Source organism: Crocuta crocuta, unplaced genomic scaffold (genome assembly GCF_008692635.1).
Source record: "Crocuta crocuta isolate KB4526 unplaced genomic scaffold, BGI_CrCroc_1.0 scaffold95, whole genome shotgun sequence".
In the NCBI taxonomy this organism is placed as follows: Eukaryota; Metazoa; Chordata; class Mammalia; order Carnivora; family Hyaenidae; genus Crocuta; species Crocuta crocuta.
In genome coordinates this window covers 3,743,366-3,763,873 of record NW_027530971.1, presented here as the reverse complement: position 1 = coordinate 3,763,873, position 20,508 = coordinate 3,743,366, and the positions used below count along the sequence as shown (strand labels likewise).

Sequence of the window (20,508 nt, the reverse complement as noted above, 5' to 3'; positions counted from 1 at the left end):
TTATTCTGCCTTTTGTTGAATTAGGCTTATTAACAGATCTGTTAATCTGTCAGAACATGTGCTCTGTTTCTTCTGTGCCAGACCGTGAGTTCCTGTCCCCTAATGCTAGGCTGCCAGTGTTGGTGGCTTGCTTGTTCGGACTTGCGTAGATCCGTGTTATTTGGGCCTCCCCTGGATGCTGGCCCTGTCCCTGGGTAGATGGACACTTGAAACCTTGGATGTTCTTTCCTTTTTTAGGTTACAGTTCTTCAGTCCCAAGATTATGTTCCCTTGTCTGTGTGCCTATTTTTAGCTGGGGCTTTTTTCCAATACCATGACTTTGCTAAGATTCTCAGTCCTGGCGTTCTTGCGTTTGGTTTATCATTTCTGCCAGAACCCTTGGGGTTTTTGAGGCTCAGGAGGATATCACTAAGACAGAAGTCATTGAAGTGTCTGTTTGATAAGTAAGAGAAGTTGCCAGGTCTTTCATCCATAATTTTCAAATACGCTTTTTGGATTTTTCCCTGCTTGCTACTCCCTTTATTCCTTTGTGAAGTTTCAGGCACTCTAAACATTTGCTGAATTAGTTTGTGTATTAACTAGGATAATGCTGCATAGTTTTCATTGGTTTAGATATGATTCATTGAATATTTACTGCATTGTTTTAGTGACATCAGCAAGTTGGAGACAGGGTCTTTAAGTTGCAAGGGTTTAATTTATTGGTCTTAACTTTTCCTCAAGTCTTTCAGTGCTTACTGTAGGTAAGATATTTTGCATAACTGTGGGGAGATCTGAAAATGTGTGCTAAGAGCATATGACTTTTAGGGAAATGGCTATAAACATGAAGTAGAAAGGGGCTGAGAGGCACAGATGAATACTATACGAATGTTAGTGGCTTATACTTATAGTTTATTCTATCAAAGCCAGTGGCTTTGAAATAGGTGGTGGCGATAGCTAACATTTACTGAGTGAGTCCTACGTACCAGGTATTGTTCTGATTATTTCCTGTGTACTGTTACACTTAATTCTCACATGAAATCGGAATTTAGATAAGCTCCATTTTATCCATGAGGCACCTAGATTTTAAGTAACTTGCCCATGGCCATGTAGCCAGTAAGGAACAGATCTGGGATTTGAATGTGGGCGGTCTTGTTTCCTCACCTGTGCTCCCAACCACTGAGCTGTATTGATGGTGCTGCTTCTGTGCAGAGTAAATAGGAGACCCTCCGTTCTCCCTCTGCATCCAGGTATCTCTCCACTCTTCTCATTGTACCCTGTGTCCTGGCCTTATCGGACTTCTTAGAGTTGTGTCAGCAGCACACGGTACTTTTTCTTGCCTTTGTGCCTTTACAGTTGCTTTTTTGTCTTTCTGGAAAAATTTTCTCCTGCTGCCCTCTAAGATATCAGCCTCTTTCCCCTTCTAGTATAGACTGGTTCTGTTTTGTTTTTGTTTTTTAAATCTGGCTAACGTATTTTTTAACGTTTATTTATTTTTGAGAAAGAGAGCGCGAGCAAGGGCACAGAGGGAGGGGGTGAGAGAGAATCTCAAGCAGGCTTCTCACTGTCAGTGCAGAGCCCAATGCGGGGCTTGAACCCACGAACTGTAGGATTATGACCTGAGCCGAAATTAAGTCAGATGCTTAACCAACTGAACCACCCAGTGGCTAACATATTTAAATGGATTTAAAGGGTGGCATCCTTTACTGTTCTTGTCAAGTAGCATCTTCGGAGATTCTTCCCTGACCTCCAAGCATGAATCAGGTTGCCATCTTTTGTGCTCCCCAAATATGCTACACTCGTCCTGACATTAGCTCTTAACACACTGAATCATAACTGATAGTCTAAATACTAGACTGAGCTTGGGGCTTGAGTCTCAGTCTCACCTCAGCATGTAGCCTAGTCACCTGTTTAGTGAATGCAGACAGAGTTGGGGTTTAGAAATGTCAGTTAAACTGCAGCCAAACTGAGAGTCCATATTTGCAGATCTATAAAATTGTTACTTTGGAGCCACTTAAAACAAGGGACTTCTTTTTCAGACTCTCTCAAAGAGGAGTCACTGCTTCATTAAATAATTTGTGAAGAGGTAGGTTTAGTAATTTAGGATCCTTGACTAGTTTTTAATCTATGAGAAAGAATATTTTGCTTTTTAAAATTTTAACTGGAAGCATTTTTCATTTTTTTTTCTCTGCTGTCCCGAGCTATTAGTCATGTATTCCCATCATTTGCTCTTGAGTGGAGCCTGAGAAATCTCTCTGAAGTGCACAAGAAGCTGAATCCTGTCTTGTCTCTGGTGTAATCAGTTTATGTTTGAAACTTTTATCTAGAATTCTAAAAAACTACTTTAAGATGTCTAAAATCTTTCTCCATTTCCCCCACATGGTTATTGACATGGTATTTCCCTATGGTTATCTATCTAATCATAATCTGGAGACTTGGGGGTTGCTATCTTTGACACTTCATCTTCTTCATTACCTTTATGGGTTCATCATCAAGTCTGGTCCACTTTGACCACTCCATGTCTTTTAAATGCAGCCACTTTTCTAACACTCCCTCCCCTTTAAACTGCTGCAGACCATGCTGTGATCATGTCGTGCCTGCAGTGTTATAGTAACTTCTCTCCCACTACCCACTTTTGGTCCCTTCCAGTCCACTCTTGACCAAACAGCAAAGATGATTCTTTTTATATCTCAAAACTGATCATTTATTTATGGACTGGGGAGGCAGGTGTAGTTACAAAAGGGCAACATGAGAGATCCTTGCATTGATGAAACTGTTCTATATCTTGTATCCATGCTGATATTCCTGACTGTGATATTGTACCACAGTTTTGTAAGATGTTACCATTGGGGGAAACTGGATAAAGGGTACACAGGATCTCTATTATTTCTTATAACTGTATGTAAATCTGTAATTATCCCAATTAAATTTCAGTAAAAACATGATCATTATCCTGTTTAAAACTCAGTACTTTTCCTACTCCTTAGAATAAAGATATTGTCCCTGGTGGTCTAGTGGTTAGGATTCAGTGCTCTCTCTCTCCTTTTAGAATAAAGACTGAAGTACTTACTATGGTCTTCTGTGACTTGGATCATCTGACTTAAATGTCCAGCCTTGTTTATTCGATACCACTTTCCCACTAGCTCTCTGTGTTCCAGACATACTGACCTTCTTACACAGTCTTTAACATACCAGTGTCTTCACTTAATGGCCTTCCTATTCACTTCCTTCTGCCCCAAATATTATTCTTTACATTCCTTTGATTAATTCCTTCTCATCCTTTTTTATCAGCATTATTTTTATTTCGCAAAGAAAAGATGTTCCTCATTCTCCAGACTAAGTCAGATTTCTTCCATTAGGAGTTCATAAAATATCTAGTGTGTTTCCTTTACAGCAGTCATTATGGTTTGTATACATTCACATTTGGATGCTTTTTTTTTTTAAGGAGAATTAACAATTTCTCCCCTAACCGTGGTAAGAATTATTTTTCCATGTGGATCTTTAATCTGTATGTTTCTCTTCCACTAGACTTCATGGGGCCATGGTCTGTGTCTTTATCCTCAGCATTCAATTCAGTGAGTAATGAGGACATGAAAGGCACTGTCTTTCCCTCTTTGTTCCCTTCTTGGTGTCTAAGAAACAACTTAGATCCTTAGGCCAGGAGAATAAGTCCCAATCCAGATATCTTGTTCTCTTTCTAGATCATGAGTTTGACTTTGTCTTGAATCATCTGAAAATAAGCCCCTTTCAGGTCACAGAGGTATTTATTAGAGGAAGGATAGGATATGGTTGAATAAGATGAATGCTCTTGATCCTGATGGTTCAGTCCACCAAAGAGCCATCTCAGGGCCTGGCCTACTCATCTCTGGGAGGTGGCCAGCTAGGGATTTGCTGGGTAGGTGGAGCTCATTTGGAGCTTTCTGAATGACCATGGCTGTTTTCATTGGCTTGGCAGAGTTCTGTGCTGTCACATTGTATATTGGCCTATCAAAAGTAGGGTCCTATCTCCCTGAGTGTGGGTGTATGATTTGGTGAGTGTTAGTATTCTTAGTGGACAGTGGAATCCACACTAGCTTGTCTAAATGGAAAGAGGTATTGATTAGCCTATAGCATTTTTACCTATAGAAGTTTTGGGAAGACCAGATCATTAAACCTGGATCTGACACAGGCAGAAGCAATGCAACCAGGAAAATTGTTCAGTGACTCCAAAGGACTATTTGAGCAGAAGTGCCATGGCTAGTGCTACCTGCTGCAAAGTTAGGATCAGATAGCAGAGCTTTCAGAACTCCTGTTAAGTTTTTACAGAAAAACCATATGCCTGCAGGACTATTGCACTTGAGAGCTTCCAAATTCCAGTGAGTCCCCCTTTGGTCTTCTGGGTTTTGATAGGTGTGCCTGCTTGGTGGAAACTGCATTACACATGGGACCTTAGCCATAAGGGAGTTGAAGAAATATAGTCTTTAAGCTTTCTAGTCTCTAGGAGGAGGAAAGCATGCTAGACCCTGGTGTTCTGTGAGTTCATCTATTGTTTGCCATAGCAGATGAAAGGCCTACAGTTAAAGACTTCATTGGGCAGTAAATGTTTTATTTGAATTTAGTGCAAATGATAAAGCTTGGTATATGCTACCTATTAGGAACTTAACATGGGAACATATAAAATGAAACAGTAATCAGATTATTTTAGATTTTCAATGGTGGATTTTGCCTGTGCTGAATTATGTACTTTCTAGAGCTGTATGATTTTGCTTAGTACCCAGACGTTTGCCTCTTTATTCACGAATACTATTATCAAGAGCCCTGAGTGTGGGCTGTTTCATACTGTATTAGGAGCTAGTGGTACAAAGGAGAGTAAGACAGTCGCAGTCTGCATTCAGGAAGCGCACAGACTTGGTGTGGCGGTGTTTTTCAACCGAGATGTGCATTCACAGTGTGAAGTTAGAAAGTAAGAGAGCAGGACTCCACATTTATACATCCACTCTCAGCTGCATGCACCAGTGACTGATACACAGAGTCCAGGAACCAAATTTTAGCAGGCTTTCCTGTTGATTCTTAAGCATTCTTCCTGGTGAAGAACTCCTGGTCCGATGGGTCGGCAATAACCATTTTGTTGTATTGCTTTTGAAATTGTTTAAATGTTTGAGTTTTTAGCAGTTATTTCCCACTTGGCTTTAGAAAGTTTTGCAAATACATGCTTGTTTTACAGGAGCTGAGTTACCAGGGCAGGTTATCTCCATGGCAGCTTCTACTCTAGCAACCTTGGCCATCTCCATCACAGGGTATGAATCAAGTGCCGAGGACCAGCCCTCCACCCCGCCTGCAGGTGACTGACCTTCCAAAGGAATGTTTTCAAATATAAATCTGGACATTGAAATACACACTTAAAGTATAAACTTTAAGGACATGAGCATCACAGAACACTATTTACTGGGTTTTCCTTTTCCTCTGTTATCTATTTTTATTCTTTTTCCTCCTCTCATCTTTGTTCTCATATATCAATTTTTTCATGCTTTTAATTATTTACCTTTTTATGTTTCTTACCTTGAATCTTCATCTTTTCCCTCTTTTAGAAGAATGCTTTTCTTATTTTTCTTTTGTTATTCCTTCTCACTTTCCCATCATATTATTTTCTTTTTTTCTGTGGCTCTTTTATGTTTCTCATATTTTCTCCCACTTAATCCTGTCCTTATTTTCCATTTCTTCTGTAGCTGTCAGTTTTCTATTGTTCTGGTTTTATTCTAACTCTTTACATTGCTTTTGTTGTTGATCCAACCTTTTCTTTTGGTTTTTATTTTCTGTCTTACAGTTTTCCCATTTCTCTGGCATTTCTTGCTTCTCAAAGTTTGCTTTTCATGTTTCATGCTGTTAACATATTGACTGTTTCCCCTAAAACCAACCTGTCTGTTCTGGATACCATGCTCCTGTAAGATCAGCTGGTAGATTTATATCAGTTTTAAAGTCACTGTACTCACACAGAGTTCAGGAATGTAAAAGACTATCTCTGCGCCAAAAGGTCTGTTAGTGCCACGGGTTTTGGAGTTAAGGAATATTTAACTTTTGAAATTTAATAATTCTTCCTGAAGAAGTGACTTCAGAAAAGTCTTGAAAGGAGGGATCAGCTAAGAAAAAGGCATTTGGGGTAGTAGGAAAACATATTTTTACTGCACATTGAATCATGTTTTCAAAATGAAGAGGGGATGATGTTTTGGTTAGGGACTTCGTATTCTTCTAAGTATCTGCCACACTCAACAGCATGAAGTTTCCAAATTAGAAAGATTCTCAAAAAGCAAAGTTAAACAGAAGCATATTATAACTAGCTTGGGCTTTAGCTCCAAATCTCAGGTNTTCCATGGTATAGATAAACCACATCTTCTTGATCCATTCATCTGTTGATGGACACTTAGGCTCAGAAAGTTAGTTCTGATAAGATAGGCTGACTTACCATGGTGCTCATGAATCAGTAGTGACAGTTTACTCACAGATAAACATTTAACATTATAAGAAACACTAAGGAGATTATAATATAGCCATCAGAGCGCGACTACGTAGTTGCTTTTGAACATTATGAAATCACAGGGAAGGCTGTCTTTCAGCGTTAATTAGTGAGTGTCCGCTATATGTCAGGTACAACTCTATGTGCTGTTCAGTGGAGGGAGAACAAGACAGATAAGGTCTTAGCTCCCCTGGAAGTGACATTCAGCTGAAGGAAGAAAGTGCAAAAGGGTAAGTGAAACATGGTATAACTCTGAAAACTGTGTACAGACTATGGGACAAATAGGGGTTTGGGTTATGCGTCTTCTTGTTTCTTTCCTCTATTTTCTTTCTTTCTTTCTTTCTTTCTTTTTCCCACTCACTTTTCTAGACTTTATGAAATATCTACTTTTTAAATGTTTGTTTATTTTAAGAGAGAGCGTACATGAGCATGAGGGGGAGGGCCAGAGAGAGAGTGGCTCTGTACCCTCAGCTCTATAGAGCCCAAATTGGGGCTTGAATTCACGAACTGTGAGTTAATGACCTGAGCCCAGATCAAGAGTCCAGTGCTTAACTAGCTGAGCCACCTTGGTGCCCCGGTCTACTTTTGTCATTAGCTTTTCTTATGGAAGGCAAAATGCAAATTGTAGGGTCTTAATAATTTCCATCATCATGGCATATACTGAATAATATTGCTTTAAGAGTTATATGATTTCTGAGGTATATGGTATATTTTGGTAAAATTAGGAAATAGAAAAATAACCCTATAGTAAAATATAACTTAGTAGTTGCTTTGTTAGAAAACAGTGCCTTATGGGAAATAATGCAGTGTAATCACCATTACTTGAATCCTCACCCCCAGCAATCTCTTTCTAATTTCTCATTCTAAGAGAAAAACATGTTTTATTTTTCATTCTAAGAGAAGGACCTGTTTCAAAGCCCTGGGTTTTTCTTGTAAGAGCAGTTGGCTCTGTTTTAGTTGAAACAACACTGAAAAGCCATGTTGTATCAGAAATATTACACATCTAATAAAATTATGTTAAAAGAGAAATTTCCAAATGTAGGACTTCTGTATGTTAATATTTGTTTTATACAGTTTAAGTAGTTTTCATGAGCTAATTATAATTCTTAGCTCTTTTGTCATTTTTTACTTACCTTTTCATTTACATGATATATGTATATGAATATATGATATAGACGTCATTAAACCTTGAACAATGTGAAGTGTATAAAGAATAAAAAAAATTCCCCATTCCCAACCCCATCCCCATCCCCCTAACAAACTTAATTTCCCTAGATTTAAATAGGGTCAGTAGTATAATTCTTCACACATTTTTCAGTGCATATGTAAACACACGTCCAGATTCTTTATTTTCTTTAATCCAGTGTAATCATACTATCAGAATCCATTTGCAGCCTTAAAACAGAGTAGCCTGGTGAATTGCTCTGTGGGACTGTCAGCTAATGTGGACTAATATGGTGGTAACTTTTTTCCCTCTCTTCAGAAACCATGGACAGAGGAGAACCACCCCCGCCACTGTCCTCATCTCCTTCACCTTCTTCCCCCTCACCCACTCTGGGCAGACAAAGAGCTGAAATGGGAACATTTCTCAGGAAGAAGAAAACCAGTGACATCTACTTTGTGTCGCTCGTGTGGGCCATCATTGGTGTCCAGCTCTGGTTGAACCTATGGATTGTACAGTTGCTGCCAGTGCCTGTTGCAGGTAGTTACACACTTAGGGTCTGGTCTCTGAAGACTTTTTCTTTAACTTTGGGATTTTAATTAATTAATTAATTTTTTTTGGTAAATGTTTATTTTTGAGAAAGAGTGAGTTAGTGAGGGAGGGTCAGGGAGAGGGGGACAGAGGATCCCAAGCAGGCTCTGTGCTGAAAGCGTCGAGCCTGATGCAGGGCCCAGACTCACGAACTGTGAGATCATGACCTGAGCCAAGGTCAGACGCTCAGCCGACTGAGCCACCCAAGCACCCCTAGCTTTTAGATTTTAGTATTTGAGTAATATTACTCTTTTTTAAAAATAAAACAATTGTATATTTAAAGCTGTATTTAAGCTTGGAAAAGTAAGTGACTCTGGTTTTTGTGAAAGAGTTTTTTAATTTCATACCTTCCCTATTGTTTGGGCTTACGTCTTACCACACTCAGCAGCTTGGCCAAGTTTATTAAGTCCTCAGTTGATGCTTAGGATCCTGCCATCTAGATACCTCCTAAATTTGATTAATTCTTTCTCCTTTATCAAAGTTCTTCACTATTGATATAAACATAATTTGATTTTTGGAAGCCTGTTTTCCACCACAGTTTAAAAATCTAAACTCATTGGACCATATGCCTTCTAGATCATTAGTGAGATGATTAATGAGAACTTATTATTCTCATTAACTTGGACAGTTTTTTCAGTTTTATTTTTTAATCTTTTTATTTTTTCAAAGTTTATTTATTTATTTATTTTGAGAGAGAGTGCGAGAAGGGGAGGGCCAGAGAGAAAGGAACAGAGGGAATCCCAAGCAGACTGTGCTATCAGCATGGAGCCTGACACAGGGCTTGAACCCATGAAACGTGAGATCATGACCTGAGCTAAAGCCAAGAGTTGGACGCTTAACTGACTGAGCCACCCAGGCACTGCGCCCCACCCCCACAACTTCTTTATTAAGGATTTGTTATAACCAAAACACTATATAGTGCTTTTCCTTAGGGAACGTAGAATATAAGAGGTTGAAGCTTGTTTCTGCTCCTTGCATCCTTGAACAGAACTTCTCTTTGGCACTTGGAGTAAGATAGCAGTTGTCACTAAGCAAGCCACAGAGTATATACTAGAGCCATGCTTTCTGTTAAGGAATTTATAAGAAAGCTTAGTGAAAAAGGTTAAATTTCAAAAGAACCCCGTACTTTTTTGGTTTTTCCAGGAGATTTATTTATGCTGCCAAATGGTGTCCGGTGCTGTTGGAACCCCTTTCTTTAACAATTGTTAACAGGAGTTCCATTTGTCCTAGTCATTTCTTAACCTTCAGGCCATTATAGGAATTTGACATGTCCTTGGGAGAGCAAGCTGTGGGCATGTGGCCCCCAGAACATTTTCCACAGCCTATAATTACCCTGGCCTTATTCTAGAGACCGTAGAAGCTTTCCTAGGACTTCTTTAGAGATTTAAAAATGTTAATGATGAAGTTGTTGAACTGGTTTGTAACACTGAGCTCATGGTTCAAAAGAGTAAACTGAATCATTAGGTTGCAAGGCCAGGACTGAGGACACAGAAATCCCTGGAGTTAGTGAAAGTATAGTAGTTGAGATCGATTATCCGGAGTTCAGACTTCAAGGCCACTCCACAGACGAGTAGCACTTTCTTCTGGCTCCACATTCTTAGTTGGCTTTTAACAGGAAGCTTAACCTCTGTTTGCAGGGCCGCCTTGCTGCCCAGTGTGGAGGGGTACACGCATACCTGTGCTCTGTGAGTGGTCTGTGCAGAAGTTGTGCAGTGCGCAGCCTGGGGGGCCACTTGTAACAGCCCTGCCTGTACCCACTGAACTCTGCTAAGCGATACAGGTGTGCAGAGCAGCATCAAGTAGAGAAATAGGAATACCAGTGGCGTAAAATCATGATGCAAATGGAATACCTTCTATTTTTCTGGTCACTAAACATTAAACATCCAAGGAAAAGAATAACATTTGGCAAGAGCAGCGATAATAGCCAAGGAAATTAGGGCGTGTCAGGGGTTAGTATTTTTTAAAAAAAAAAAATTTTTTTTTTTTAATGTTTTATTTATTTCTAGGAGAGAGAGAGACAGCATGAGCAGGGGAGGGTCAGAGAGAGAGGGAGACACAGAATTGGAAACAGGCTCCAGGCTCTGAGCTGGCAGTCAGCACAGAGCCCGACGCGGGGCTTGAACCCATGAACCGTGAGATCATGACCTAAGCGAAAGTTGGATGCTCAACCGACTAAGCCACCCAGGCGCCCCAGGGGTTAGTATTTTTTACCCAAGAAGGGTGAGGTGTGAGGGGCCAAGATTGTTGCCCCAAAATCTTCATGATCAGAGTTTTATGTTTACACGGGCTTTGAAATAATCCCTGGCTCCTTCAGGAATTCAGACTTCACAGTAGAGGTAGTATATGGGCAGGCGGGATTTGTGTGAAAAGCTTTGTCCTAATTCCATGCATTTGGAATACCATGAACTTTCGTGTCTCCCCCTGGCCTTTTTTTTTTTTCTTTCTTAATTGGTCTTTATTTAATATTAGCTTCACTGTTTTAGAAGGGTCACATGAAATTAAAGGACCTGTTCATGTTCTGACTTTGTAATCTATATGTTAATCTATATTTTGGTTTTATATGCACTTCTTCATTATAGTCTGGATTCTCAAAAAGCTTGTCATTCACTTTGGAGTCGTGGACTTCCTGGCAAAACGCTGCCACCTGTGGTGGCAGGTGGCGGAGCGCTTCCTCAAGGAGCGGCAGGAGGCTCTAGCACCGTGGCCCGTTATTGGGCTTGGAAAATTCTTGCTAAAAGTTGATAGCAAGGTATTGTACTTTAAGAACTTGGGCTGTTTTGATGGAGTTTATAATACATATACTACATTTCTTGGTATTTGGTGTTCATACTGTGATTGTTGATAACACATTTAACGTCTAAATGTATAATGAAATTTAAAGTTTAGAATTACGCCTTATGTAAGTTTAGGATAGATTTAGTTTAAGTAAGTATTGTGTAAGTTGTTTTCCCTCTTAAAAATGGGAGAAAAGGATGTTCTACAACACCTTGTTCAACTCCCTCATTTTGTAAGGACCAAATTGAAATTTAGAGGGACTAAGTGACTTGCCTACAATTGTATTGCCAGGTAATGTCTCCTCAGTGCAGTGGGTATTTCTGGAGTAATTTCCACAGGTCAGATAATGTGCTAATAAGTCCCCAGGAAAATCCAGTGAATCACAGAAAACTGGTGCAGCATGAGAGACCGCAATCCATTAAAATTCAGAGGCAGTGTTCGAGAGTATGGACCCTGATTCCACACTGGTTTCAGATCCCAGGTCTTCTACTTACTAGCTCCGTGACCTTGAATGAGTTTCTTAACCTTTCTGTGCCTTGGTTTCCTTATTGATATGATAAATCTAATAGAATACACCTCATAGAATGGCTGTGAGGGTTAAGTGAGTTCCTAGATCAGGGCCCGGTATACCGTAAGCTCTGTGTATATGATAGCTGTGGTTGTAACTGGGGGGCGAGGGGGATGTGTGTACAGAATACAGTGGTCATACTGAGCAAGAAAGGACTCGCTGTTGGTGAGGTAGTGGGAGAAGGGAGATTTTGCAGAAGAGGTGATGCCAGAGCATATTTTGAAGTGTAAATAGGGGTTTATTATGTTGACAGGGCAAGAAGAACAGGTGGGTGGAGCAGTGCACAGGTAGAGACGGCCACAGCATGAATTAATAGGGAACACCAAGAAAACAGTCATGGCTGGGATATGCGAAGAGGTGAGGCTGGAGAGTCAGGCGAGGCAAATTGAGGCCTTTGTGGGTTCTGTGCGTGTGAGCTGGACTTCCTCACAGAGGCTAGGATCTCTGTCTGAGCGGGTCCATGCCTAACTTTAGGTTGAGAAATACTGTTAGGTGAAACCAGCATAGATAGGGATGAGAATAATCACTGGAGTTCATGTGGGGTGGAAGGAAATAAATCTTTTAAACCCATAGTAAAATCTGGGTCAATAGAGGTGTAGGGAGATACATTTTCTTATGTATTGCCTTTCTGTCTTCCAGAGTTTGCTAGTTCTAATTCCTACCAGTGCAGCATATGAGAATGCCCATTTCCTGAACTGTTGCCAATACTAGATACTATAATGTAACAAAAAGTCCTTTTTAGTTTCAGAAAAAGAAGTATCTCAGTGTTGTTTTAATTCGAAATTTTAAAACATAAAAATGAGATTGCTTATTTGGCTATATTTTTCTTGTGATTTGCCTATTTGTATTCTTCTTTCAACTTTTCAAATAAGAAAGAATTTAAGAGTTCTCACAAATTTTAACATATTGATCACATCTTCCTGGAGTTGGGTTGAAGGCTTGTCTTACTAGAGCAGATATAGTCCTTCAGACTGTTTTAAGATGACTCTTATTTCAGTTAACTTTTGAAAGCCTTACCACTATCAGAAGGGATAGACACTAAATCTTGTTTTTAGAATCCCATATACTTGTATTTGGAACCCTTCACTTAGGAAAACTGCAATTGTGTCAAGTGAAGTTTTAGGGCATCTATTTGTTATAGAGTAGCCTTGTAAAAACTTGTCATTTTTTATTCAAATTTGTCAATTTGTTCATCTTACAAAGGAAGGGAGACAGTAAAATAAATAAAACTATGGTTTTTGGCTATATATGATAAAACCTATCAGGGTAAATGGCTACCACAAACTGAATATTTGTTTAATTATAACTGATGCTGTAATTACGTTTTATTTAATATAATAATATACATGGGTTGCTGCTTTGGGGAATAAATCTCTTTTTCATGTTTCTGTTAAATTTTAATTGATTATACTAGTGTTTTTAAAAATATTCCTCTGTAGGAGATTGTTTGAAGTATATTTTTAAACATGCATTGGGTGTACCTCTGTCAAAACTCTGCAAGGAGTATTTACGGTTACTCTGATGAAATTATGCTTTTTAGCCTTTATACTTTTTAGGTCACTAATAATGCCTTAAATCCTATGTTCAGTGATTTTTAGATTATGTGTTCACCAACTAGCATTAGTTATTATAGTGCTAAATATTGTGAGGTTTAGATGAGGTGACTGTTATGTGAAAGAAAGAATGTTACAGAAAGTAGAAAGATGTGTGCTTAAAAAATTAAGTTGGAAGGAAATACACCCAACATAAACAGAATCTTAGATGGTCAGGTGTTTGCTGTCCCAGATGAGCACTGGAATGTTTTACTGTTTAAAAAAAAAAAAAAAGATGAAGTAATTAATACCGTAAAGCTAGGAATTCAGTGAACACATAGTATATGAACATGAATTAATTTATACAGAGACTAAAAATCCTTTTGTTGCATGATTTGTGAAAGAATCTTAAATACTACTCTGATCTTCAGAATTTGATGTGACTGTTTAAGCCGTCAAGCATTCAGGTTAGTTTATGTATTTTTAATTGTTGAATTGTCAGCAAAGCTTGTGGTTATTTCAGTCATCGTATGTCTTAAAGGAATACTTTATTCATGGATTTTAAAACTTTGTTAACGCATTACAGTTATTTTTCTAGTTTTTTGTTTTGTTTTGTTTTTTTGGTCTGGGATTATTTCCTCCTCATATTCTCGGTGACTTTCTTTTCTTTTCATACTGTTATTGCATTCTCTAATGATATTCCACTGTTCTTATCTTCTCTTTCTTACCTTACCCCCTGTCTTCAAGCTCTGGCACTGGCTAAATAAGAAGGTAAATGAACACATGGATGTTGGTTTTTACTACTGAATTCCCCCTGTATCTCCATTCTCATTCTGTTTCTGTCCATATGTCAAACTTAGTTTATGCTTTTTAAAAGTTCAAATTAATAAGCTATGGAAGGTCGTGAAGCATTAATACTGTTACAGTACAATTTGCTAAACACCCAAAGCTATTTGTTTAGGATACATGGATGCTATCTCCTTGCCCAGGTGTGTGTAAGAAGTCTGTCTTGTAGTCCTTTTGTCCACTGTAAGTGATTACCATTCCTTTACGGCTCTGTAATGTGGCCCAGCCTGATAACTCTGTTCTTTGATGTGTGAGAATATTTGATTCACTTGGCTGATAATTTTATATAGTGTCTCTCTCTCTCTCTCTCTTTTTAATAACTAGTATTCCAGAATTTCATTTTTAACTTAAAAAAGATTGTGGTCATGGCCTGTGACATCTAATTTCATGTATTTCCCAAAGTATGAGGTTGTATGTATATATAGTAAATGCTTCTCATGATTTGAATGGAATAGGTTACACTCTTAATAACTTCGATAAAGGCTAATCCAGATAAATTAGGAGGCTGTACCTCTGACATGTCCACATTTAGTAGTTCTAGATTTAAATTCATCAAATCTCTAGGACAGATAGCAGGAGATGACATTTATGTGTATTGTGTTTAAACACAAGACCCTAAAATTTTTCAGTGGAAATATTAGAGCAGGTCTTAAGAAAGATGTACTTCTTGGAAATAGATCAAGGTGACATTTTTGAGTGTAAAGATTAGGATTTCCTTCTTTCTTCATTTTTTAAATGTTTATTTACTTAGAGAGTGAGGAGGGGCAGAGGAGAGTGAGGGAGACAGAGAGAGAGAGAGAGAGAGAGAGAGAGAGAATTCCAAGCAGACTGTGCTTTGTCAGCATAGAGGGCTGACGCAGGGCTTGAACTCAATAACCATGAGATCATGACCTGAGCTGAGACCAATAGTTGGACACTTAACCTACTGGAGCCACTCAGGTGCCCCAGGATTTCCTTCTTTCAGTTGTAGAAGAAAGGGGAGACTTGACAATGCCTAAACATGTGTAATAAACACTGTGTAAAATATACTTACAAACCACCCTTCCCACTCCACCCCCAACATATATGCTGCTGTCTATACTTCCATTCCTGTAAAACTAATATGATTAAATGAGTTTAATCCTTGGCAAATGATAGTGCTGCAAACAAAAGTCACATTTTTTCATTTTGAGCAAAGTAGGTGGTTTTTAAACACTTCTCCAACTTGTGATACTGAAATTGTCCTCAAGGGATGAGAGGAAGGAGAGTTAAAGTCATTAGGTTCAATTTGATTTAACCTTTGGTGCCTACATGAATTGGATTACCTAATTTAGAAGCCTAACTCCTAGCTAACTAGTGGTGACTCAGTTTTAAAAGCTTCCTAAGAGATCAGGTGACGTTTTCCTTTTCTTTGATGATGCTGTGTAGCATAGGTAAAGCATTGGTGTCCAGCAGAAGTAAGTGCTTTAAGGTCTGAAACTACATGTTTGAGGAAAGCATATAAGTAAGTTGATGTCTACTTTATTACAATACATCCACGGCCAGAAAATTTGAAGCACTGGGTATTTGGTATTTCAGGTTCAAGTGAGGTGAGTAGGAAATGAATTCAAGAGAAGTGAGGTGAGAGAGAACACATCTGTGGTTAATTGAAACATAACGTATTTCTCAGGGCTTGTTTTATTTTGTGGTATTGATTATTTGCACTAAACCTCAACTAGAATTTGGCAAAAAAAAAAAGTGAAATAAAAGTCTACAGGCGCAGAATAATGAAATAGAAAATTAAGCAGTGGAACGATACTTTCTTAATAATAGGCTGCTATATAAAAAATTCCAGTTTGGAATTTTCAAAGTCTTGAAGTATAACCATACATTTACTGACACCTCTAAATTAAAATAAATAAATAAATAAATGTCCTTCACACTTGAACCACTCAGAATGTCATTTTAAAATGAGTCCCCTTCCCCTTTAAGAAAATAAAGTTTAAAAGAAAATAATTTCTCAGAATGTGGAAGACTGGGGGAATCACCAGGGACTGAGTGATTTCAGTGGGCAGGCAGAATAATGCTGGTGGCAGTGATAACAAGTGGTGTGGATTCCGCTGCCCAGAGCTGAGCACGGGACAGGGTCTGCCTCCTGGGACAGCACCTCTGGTGTCTCTTTAGGGATTCTCTCCTCCATCCCCTTCTCCGTACCTTCTTCTGCCCGTGTTTCTCTTTCTGTATTTGAGTTTCTGTTTCCTTGAGAGTTTTGTTCCATTCACTCCAGGGGTTCTTTTCCTCCATCTAAGTCTTCTGTCCACTTTGTTGTTTCCTTTTTATTGGTCCTTCATTCTATGCACCGATTCCCCCAGCCACACATTTTTTCCCCCTCCCATTTTGTCTTTTTAAATTTTTATTAAAAAAATTGTTTTAACATTTTTCAGAGATGGAGAGAGAGCATGAGTGCGGGAGGGGCAGAGAGACAGGGAGACAGAATCGGAAGCAGGCTTCAGGCTCTGAGCTGTCAGCACTGAGCCCAATGCAGCTCGAACCTGTGGACCGTGAGATCATGACCCGAGCCAACGTCGGACGTTTAACCGACCGAGCCACCCAGGCACCTCTGACTTTTTTTAAATATCCCTTTACTCTTTAATATTTTCCCTGTGTCTCCTTCCCACTCTTCTTTCTCTCTTTACCTCTCTCTCTTTTTATCCTGTTTTGTTAACCTTATTTTAGCTGGCTGTAATATGAATAGACAAATCCCCTCCCCCCATCTTTTTTAGCTTAATGTATTGAGCATCTTAATCTTAAATGATTTTATTTCTTTTAAATTTTGAATGAAACATCTAATCCTCACTGTTACCCTTGAATATAAATTTTTATTTAGATGCCTCTAAGTGTGGATTTTTTCCAACCCTTAGGTAAATGGCTTGTGATAGGAAAATTCTACCCTGGTTTAAAAACATTAAGTTCGATTTTGTAATGCTGATATACATAATGTGTTTGTGAATATCCCATGTTTTTATATGTTAGAAATGCCCAGATATAAATCTAGATATATTTTCTAAGTAAGACATCATTTTCATTAAAACATATACTTCAGAATAGACTTTTTTTTTTTAATTGAGGCTCCCAAGTTATTTTCTGAAATTGTAATTTGTGAATATGAATCTGGTCTTAATTCTGAAATTATTTACGCTTGCCTGTTCAAATCTATATTTGAGCTTTTACCACATGGCATGCACCGCCAGGCTTGGGAACTACAAAGAGGAATCCTAGCTCTAACTCTTTCGTCAGGAAGCTGTTTCAAGAACTATGTGTAGAGTTGGTTTCTGATTGTGAAACTTTTCAGTTCATTGATTTTAGAACATACATTCAAATATGACATCTGACCTTCCATATCTTACAAATGTGTTACTACTTTTTAAAAATCTCTACATTGTCTTTGATGCTTTGGTAGCATGCACTGAAAATTAACTCTTCTGTTTGAAGCTGTGATGGTCAAGATAAAAGTTGAACTTTTTATCTTTGAGTTCACTGCAGCATTGATTTCTTAGTGACGATATCTTTCATGAAAGACAAAGGGATGCAAGCTTATAGTATGGAATGGAAAATGAATGTGGTAGAAGTCATGTTTTGTTTTTAACTACCATTCTTTGCTCTTGAGTGTTTAACTCACTGGATAGCATAATTCAGATTTAGATGAAGACTAACTTCTCAGTGACGTAGCTCTCGTAGGGGTGAGGGGTGCTGTGTGGTTTCAGTAGCCATCAGTCTAAATGATTTGACTCTTGAAATATTAAATGGCAGCTTTGCTTGGCAGGAATTCTAGATATCTATCAGAATTATTATATATCCTAAAATTTTTTTGGATGTAGGATTATTTGTGATTGTGAAAGATGAGAGAAGTTGTATTCAAAATGGAATGTCAAGTAGCATTTAGGGAGAGAATACTTTTAATTATTGATTAAGGAATAACCATTACCTTAATGATTATTCTTTTTTGTTTTTAAACATTTTATTTATTTTTGAGAGAGAGATAGAGACAGCATGAGCAGGGGAGGGTCAGAGAGAGAGGGAGACACAGAATCCGAAACAGGATCCAGGCTCTGAGCTAGCTGTCAGCACAGAGCCTGGTGCAGGGCTCGAACCCACAAACCGTGAGATCATGACCTGAGCCGAAGTCGGACGCTTAACCGACTGAGCCACCCAGGCGCCCCAGGATTATTCTTTATTTACAGTAAGTTTGTCCTAAAGCTTATGTTTTAAAAAGAATGGAAATGTCACGTGGAATATCAGATTTAAGAAGTATTTGGTTATAAAGTCTTTCAAATGCAAAAAGATGTAGAGATCATCAATGAATCTGTCCTCCAGCCTGATAAAACATTACGTGTATAATTAAGGCCCATTTTGCACCCTGCCCAAACCACTCCCTGTAATATTCTGAAGTTGATATTTATCACTACCTTAATGTTAGATTTTTATTATTACTATTTTTGTAACCCCAGTGACATCAAAGGGAAAAATATTTTGAATATAATTTCTATTTTGTTTGCTCCTCTTTTATCTGTATAATTTAGGGCATACCTGTCTTATAAGGGGCATACTTTTTCTAAAGCTAACTATATTTGCTGATTGGTAGTAAAATTTAATGAGATTTGAGGTCAGCTAATGTATTCTCATTATTTCATTTAGAATATTAAAAAAAATTTTTTTTAATGTTTATTTTTGAGAGAGAGAGACAGAGCATGAGCAGGGGAGGGGCAGAGAGGGAGACACAGAATCTGAAGCAGGCTCCAGGCTCTGAGCTGTCAGTACAGGGCCTGACACGGGGCTTGAACTCATGAGCGGTGAGATCATGACCTGAGCCAAAGTCAGATGCTTAACTGACTGAGCCACCCAGGCACCCCTAGAATATATATATTTTTAAAGTTTATTATTTTGAGAGAGCGTGTGAGCGAGGGAGGGGCAGAGAGGAAGGGAGAATCCCAACCAGGCTCTGGAGGGACTTGAATTCCTGACATTGTGAGATCTTGACCTGAGCCAAAATCAAAAGTTGGATGCTTAATGTACAGAGCCCCCCAGGTGCCCTAGGAAATTTTTAAATTTCATTTAGAATATTTACCAGATTCTAAATTACAATTTGAAGTAAACATACCACTGTATGAGAATTCAAACTTAAATACAGATTGTGTTCAAATTGACGACCTTTTCTTAGGACGATAATACATTCTTTATATAACAACAGTAATTAATGCTGTTAATTTTCTGAAGTTGCTTGTGGCTTTCACTGCTTTAATCATTATGCTATAGTTTGATTTGTAATGCTGAATATCCTATTTTGTCTTTTAATAATATTTGAATATGTATGCCTTTTTATTAAGTTGTGCTTGAAAGATAAGTAATTCTTTTTTTTGTTTCTGTGCAGATGATCATCTGGTTGGAGAAGATGTTAGACAAAATAATTAGCATTTTCATCATATTTTTGTTAGTGATAGGAACCCTTCTTTTAGCCCTACTCCTGACTGCAAAGGTAGAGTATAACAATTATTATTGTCACTAATAAACTCTTAATTGTTACAATTGTAGTATGCATAAGAAGCTGGCAGAACCCAGCATGGAAAATTTAGTTTGCTTATGAATATATTTAATAATTAAATTATTTATGATTTTTGCATTACTAGTTTTGTCATGAATTTGCCTACTTTTATTTTTTTTTAAGTGTGCATTTAAATTTTGTTATAAAAATCCTCAGAAGTGAATGAGATGAAAAAATTGAGATACTGAAGAAAAAGTGGCCTCTTCGTTCAATAGGAGAACTATGATCTGGTCTCATGACTTCTCATCTCATTAGTTCTTTGTTTACTAGATCAGAATTTCTTGATTAGTCCCTCCACCTCTTGTCTTTCTGCTAATTTACCATGGAATATTTATTTCTCGGTTTCTAGCTTACATTTCCTCTTTTTCTTCTTAGTTTGGACTTTTGGAACACCATAGACTGGGTGGCTTAGACAGTAGACATTTATGTCTCACAGTTCTGGAGGCTAAGAGTCCCAGATCAGTGCCAGCATGGTCAAGTTCTTGGCAAAGACCCTCTTTCTGGTTTAGGGATAGCCATTTTCTCCTTGGTGGAGAGAAAGATCACCTCTCTTGTGGCTCTTCTAATGGCACTAACTCCATCATGAGGGCTCCACCTTTACAAAGTAATTACTTCCCAAAGGCCCTGTCTCTTAACCATCGTATTGGAAGTTAAGATTTGAACATAAGAATTTTGGGAGCATACAAACATATTCAGGGTTTAACATACTTCTTTCATCTAAGAAAACTATTCTCCAAAGTGCAACTAAAGTTTTCTCTATATTTGATGCATCTTACTGACTTTTAAAACAAATTTTTATTATGTATCTTAATCTTTATCTGAAATCCACTGAACTTCTCATCCTAGGTTTCTGTGTTGTCTGGGAGTTGTGAAGTTTATGTGAAATCACAGACATGAAAATTTTTCATATGGGGTGCCTGTGAGGCTCCGTGGGTTGAGCATCTGAATTCCGCTCAGGTCATGATCTCATGCTTCGTGGATTCAAGCCCCATGTTGGGCTCTGTGCTGACA

The 20,508-nt window shown here is 38.2% G+C and overlaps 1 protein-coding gene across 1 annotated transcript in view; it reads left to right on the top strand.

The window, feature by feature from the left end:
* TMEM245 (transmembrane protein 245) overlaps window positions 1-20,508 on the top strand; it is a 94,118-nt gene that overhangs the window by 18,087 nt on the left and 55,523 nt on the right. Inside the window, 4 exon segments of the mRNA XM_077769841.1 lie at window positions 5,180-5,296; window positions 7,950-8,168; window positions 10,799-10,968; window positions 19,327-19,431. Of these exon segments, the coding sequence (XP_077625967.1) occupies window positions 5,180-5,296; window positions 7,950-8,168; window positions 10,799-10,968; window positions 19,327-19,431 (611 nt within the window).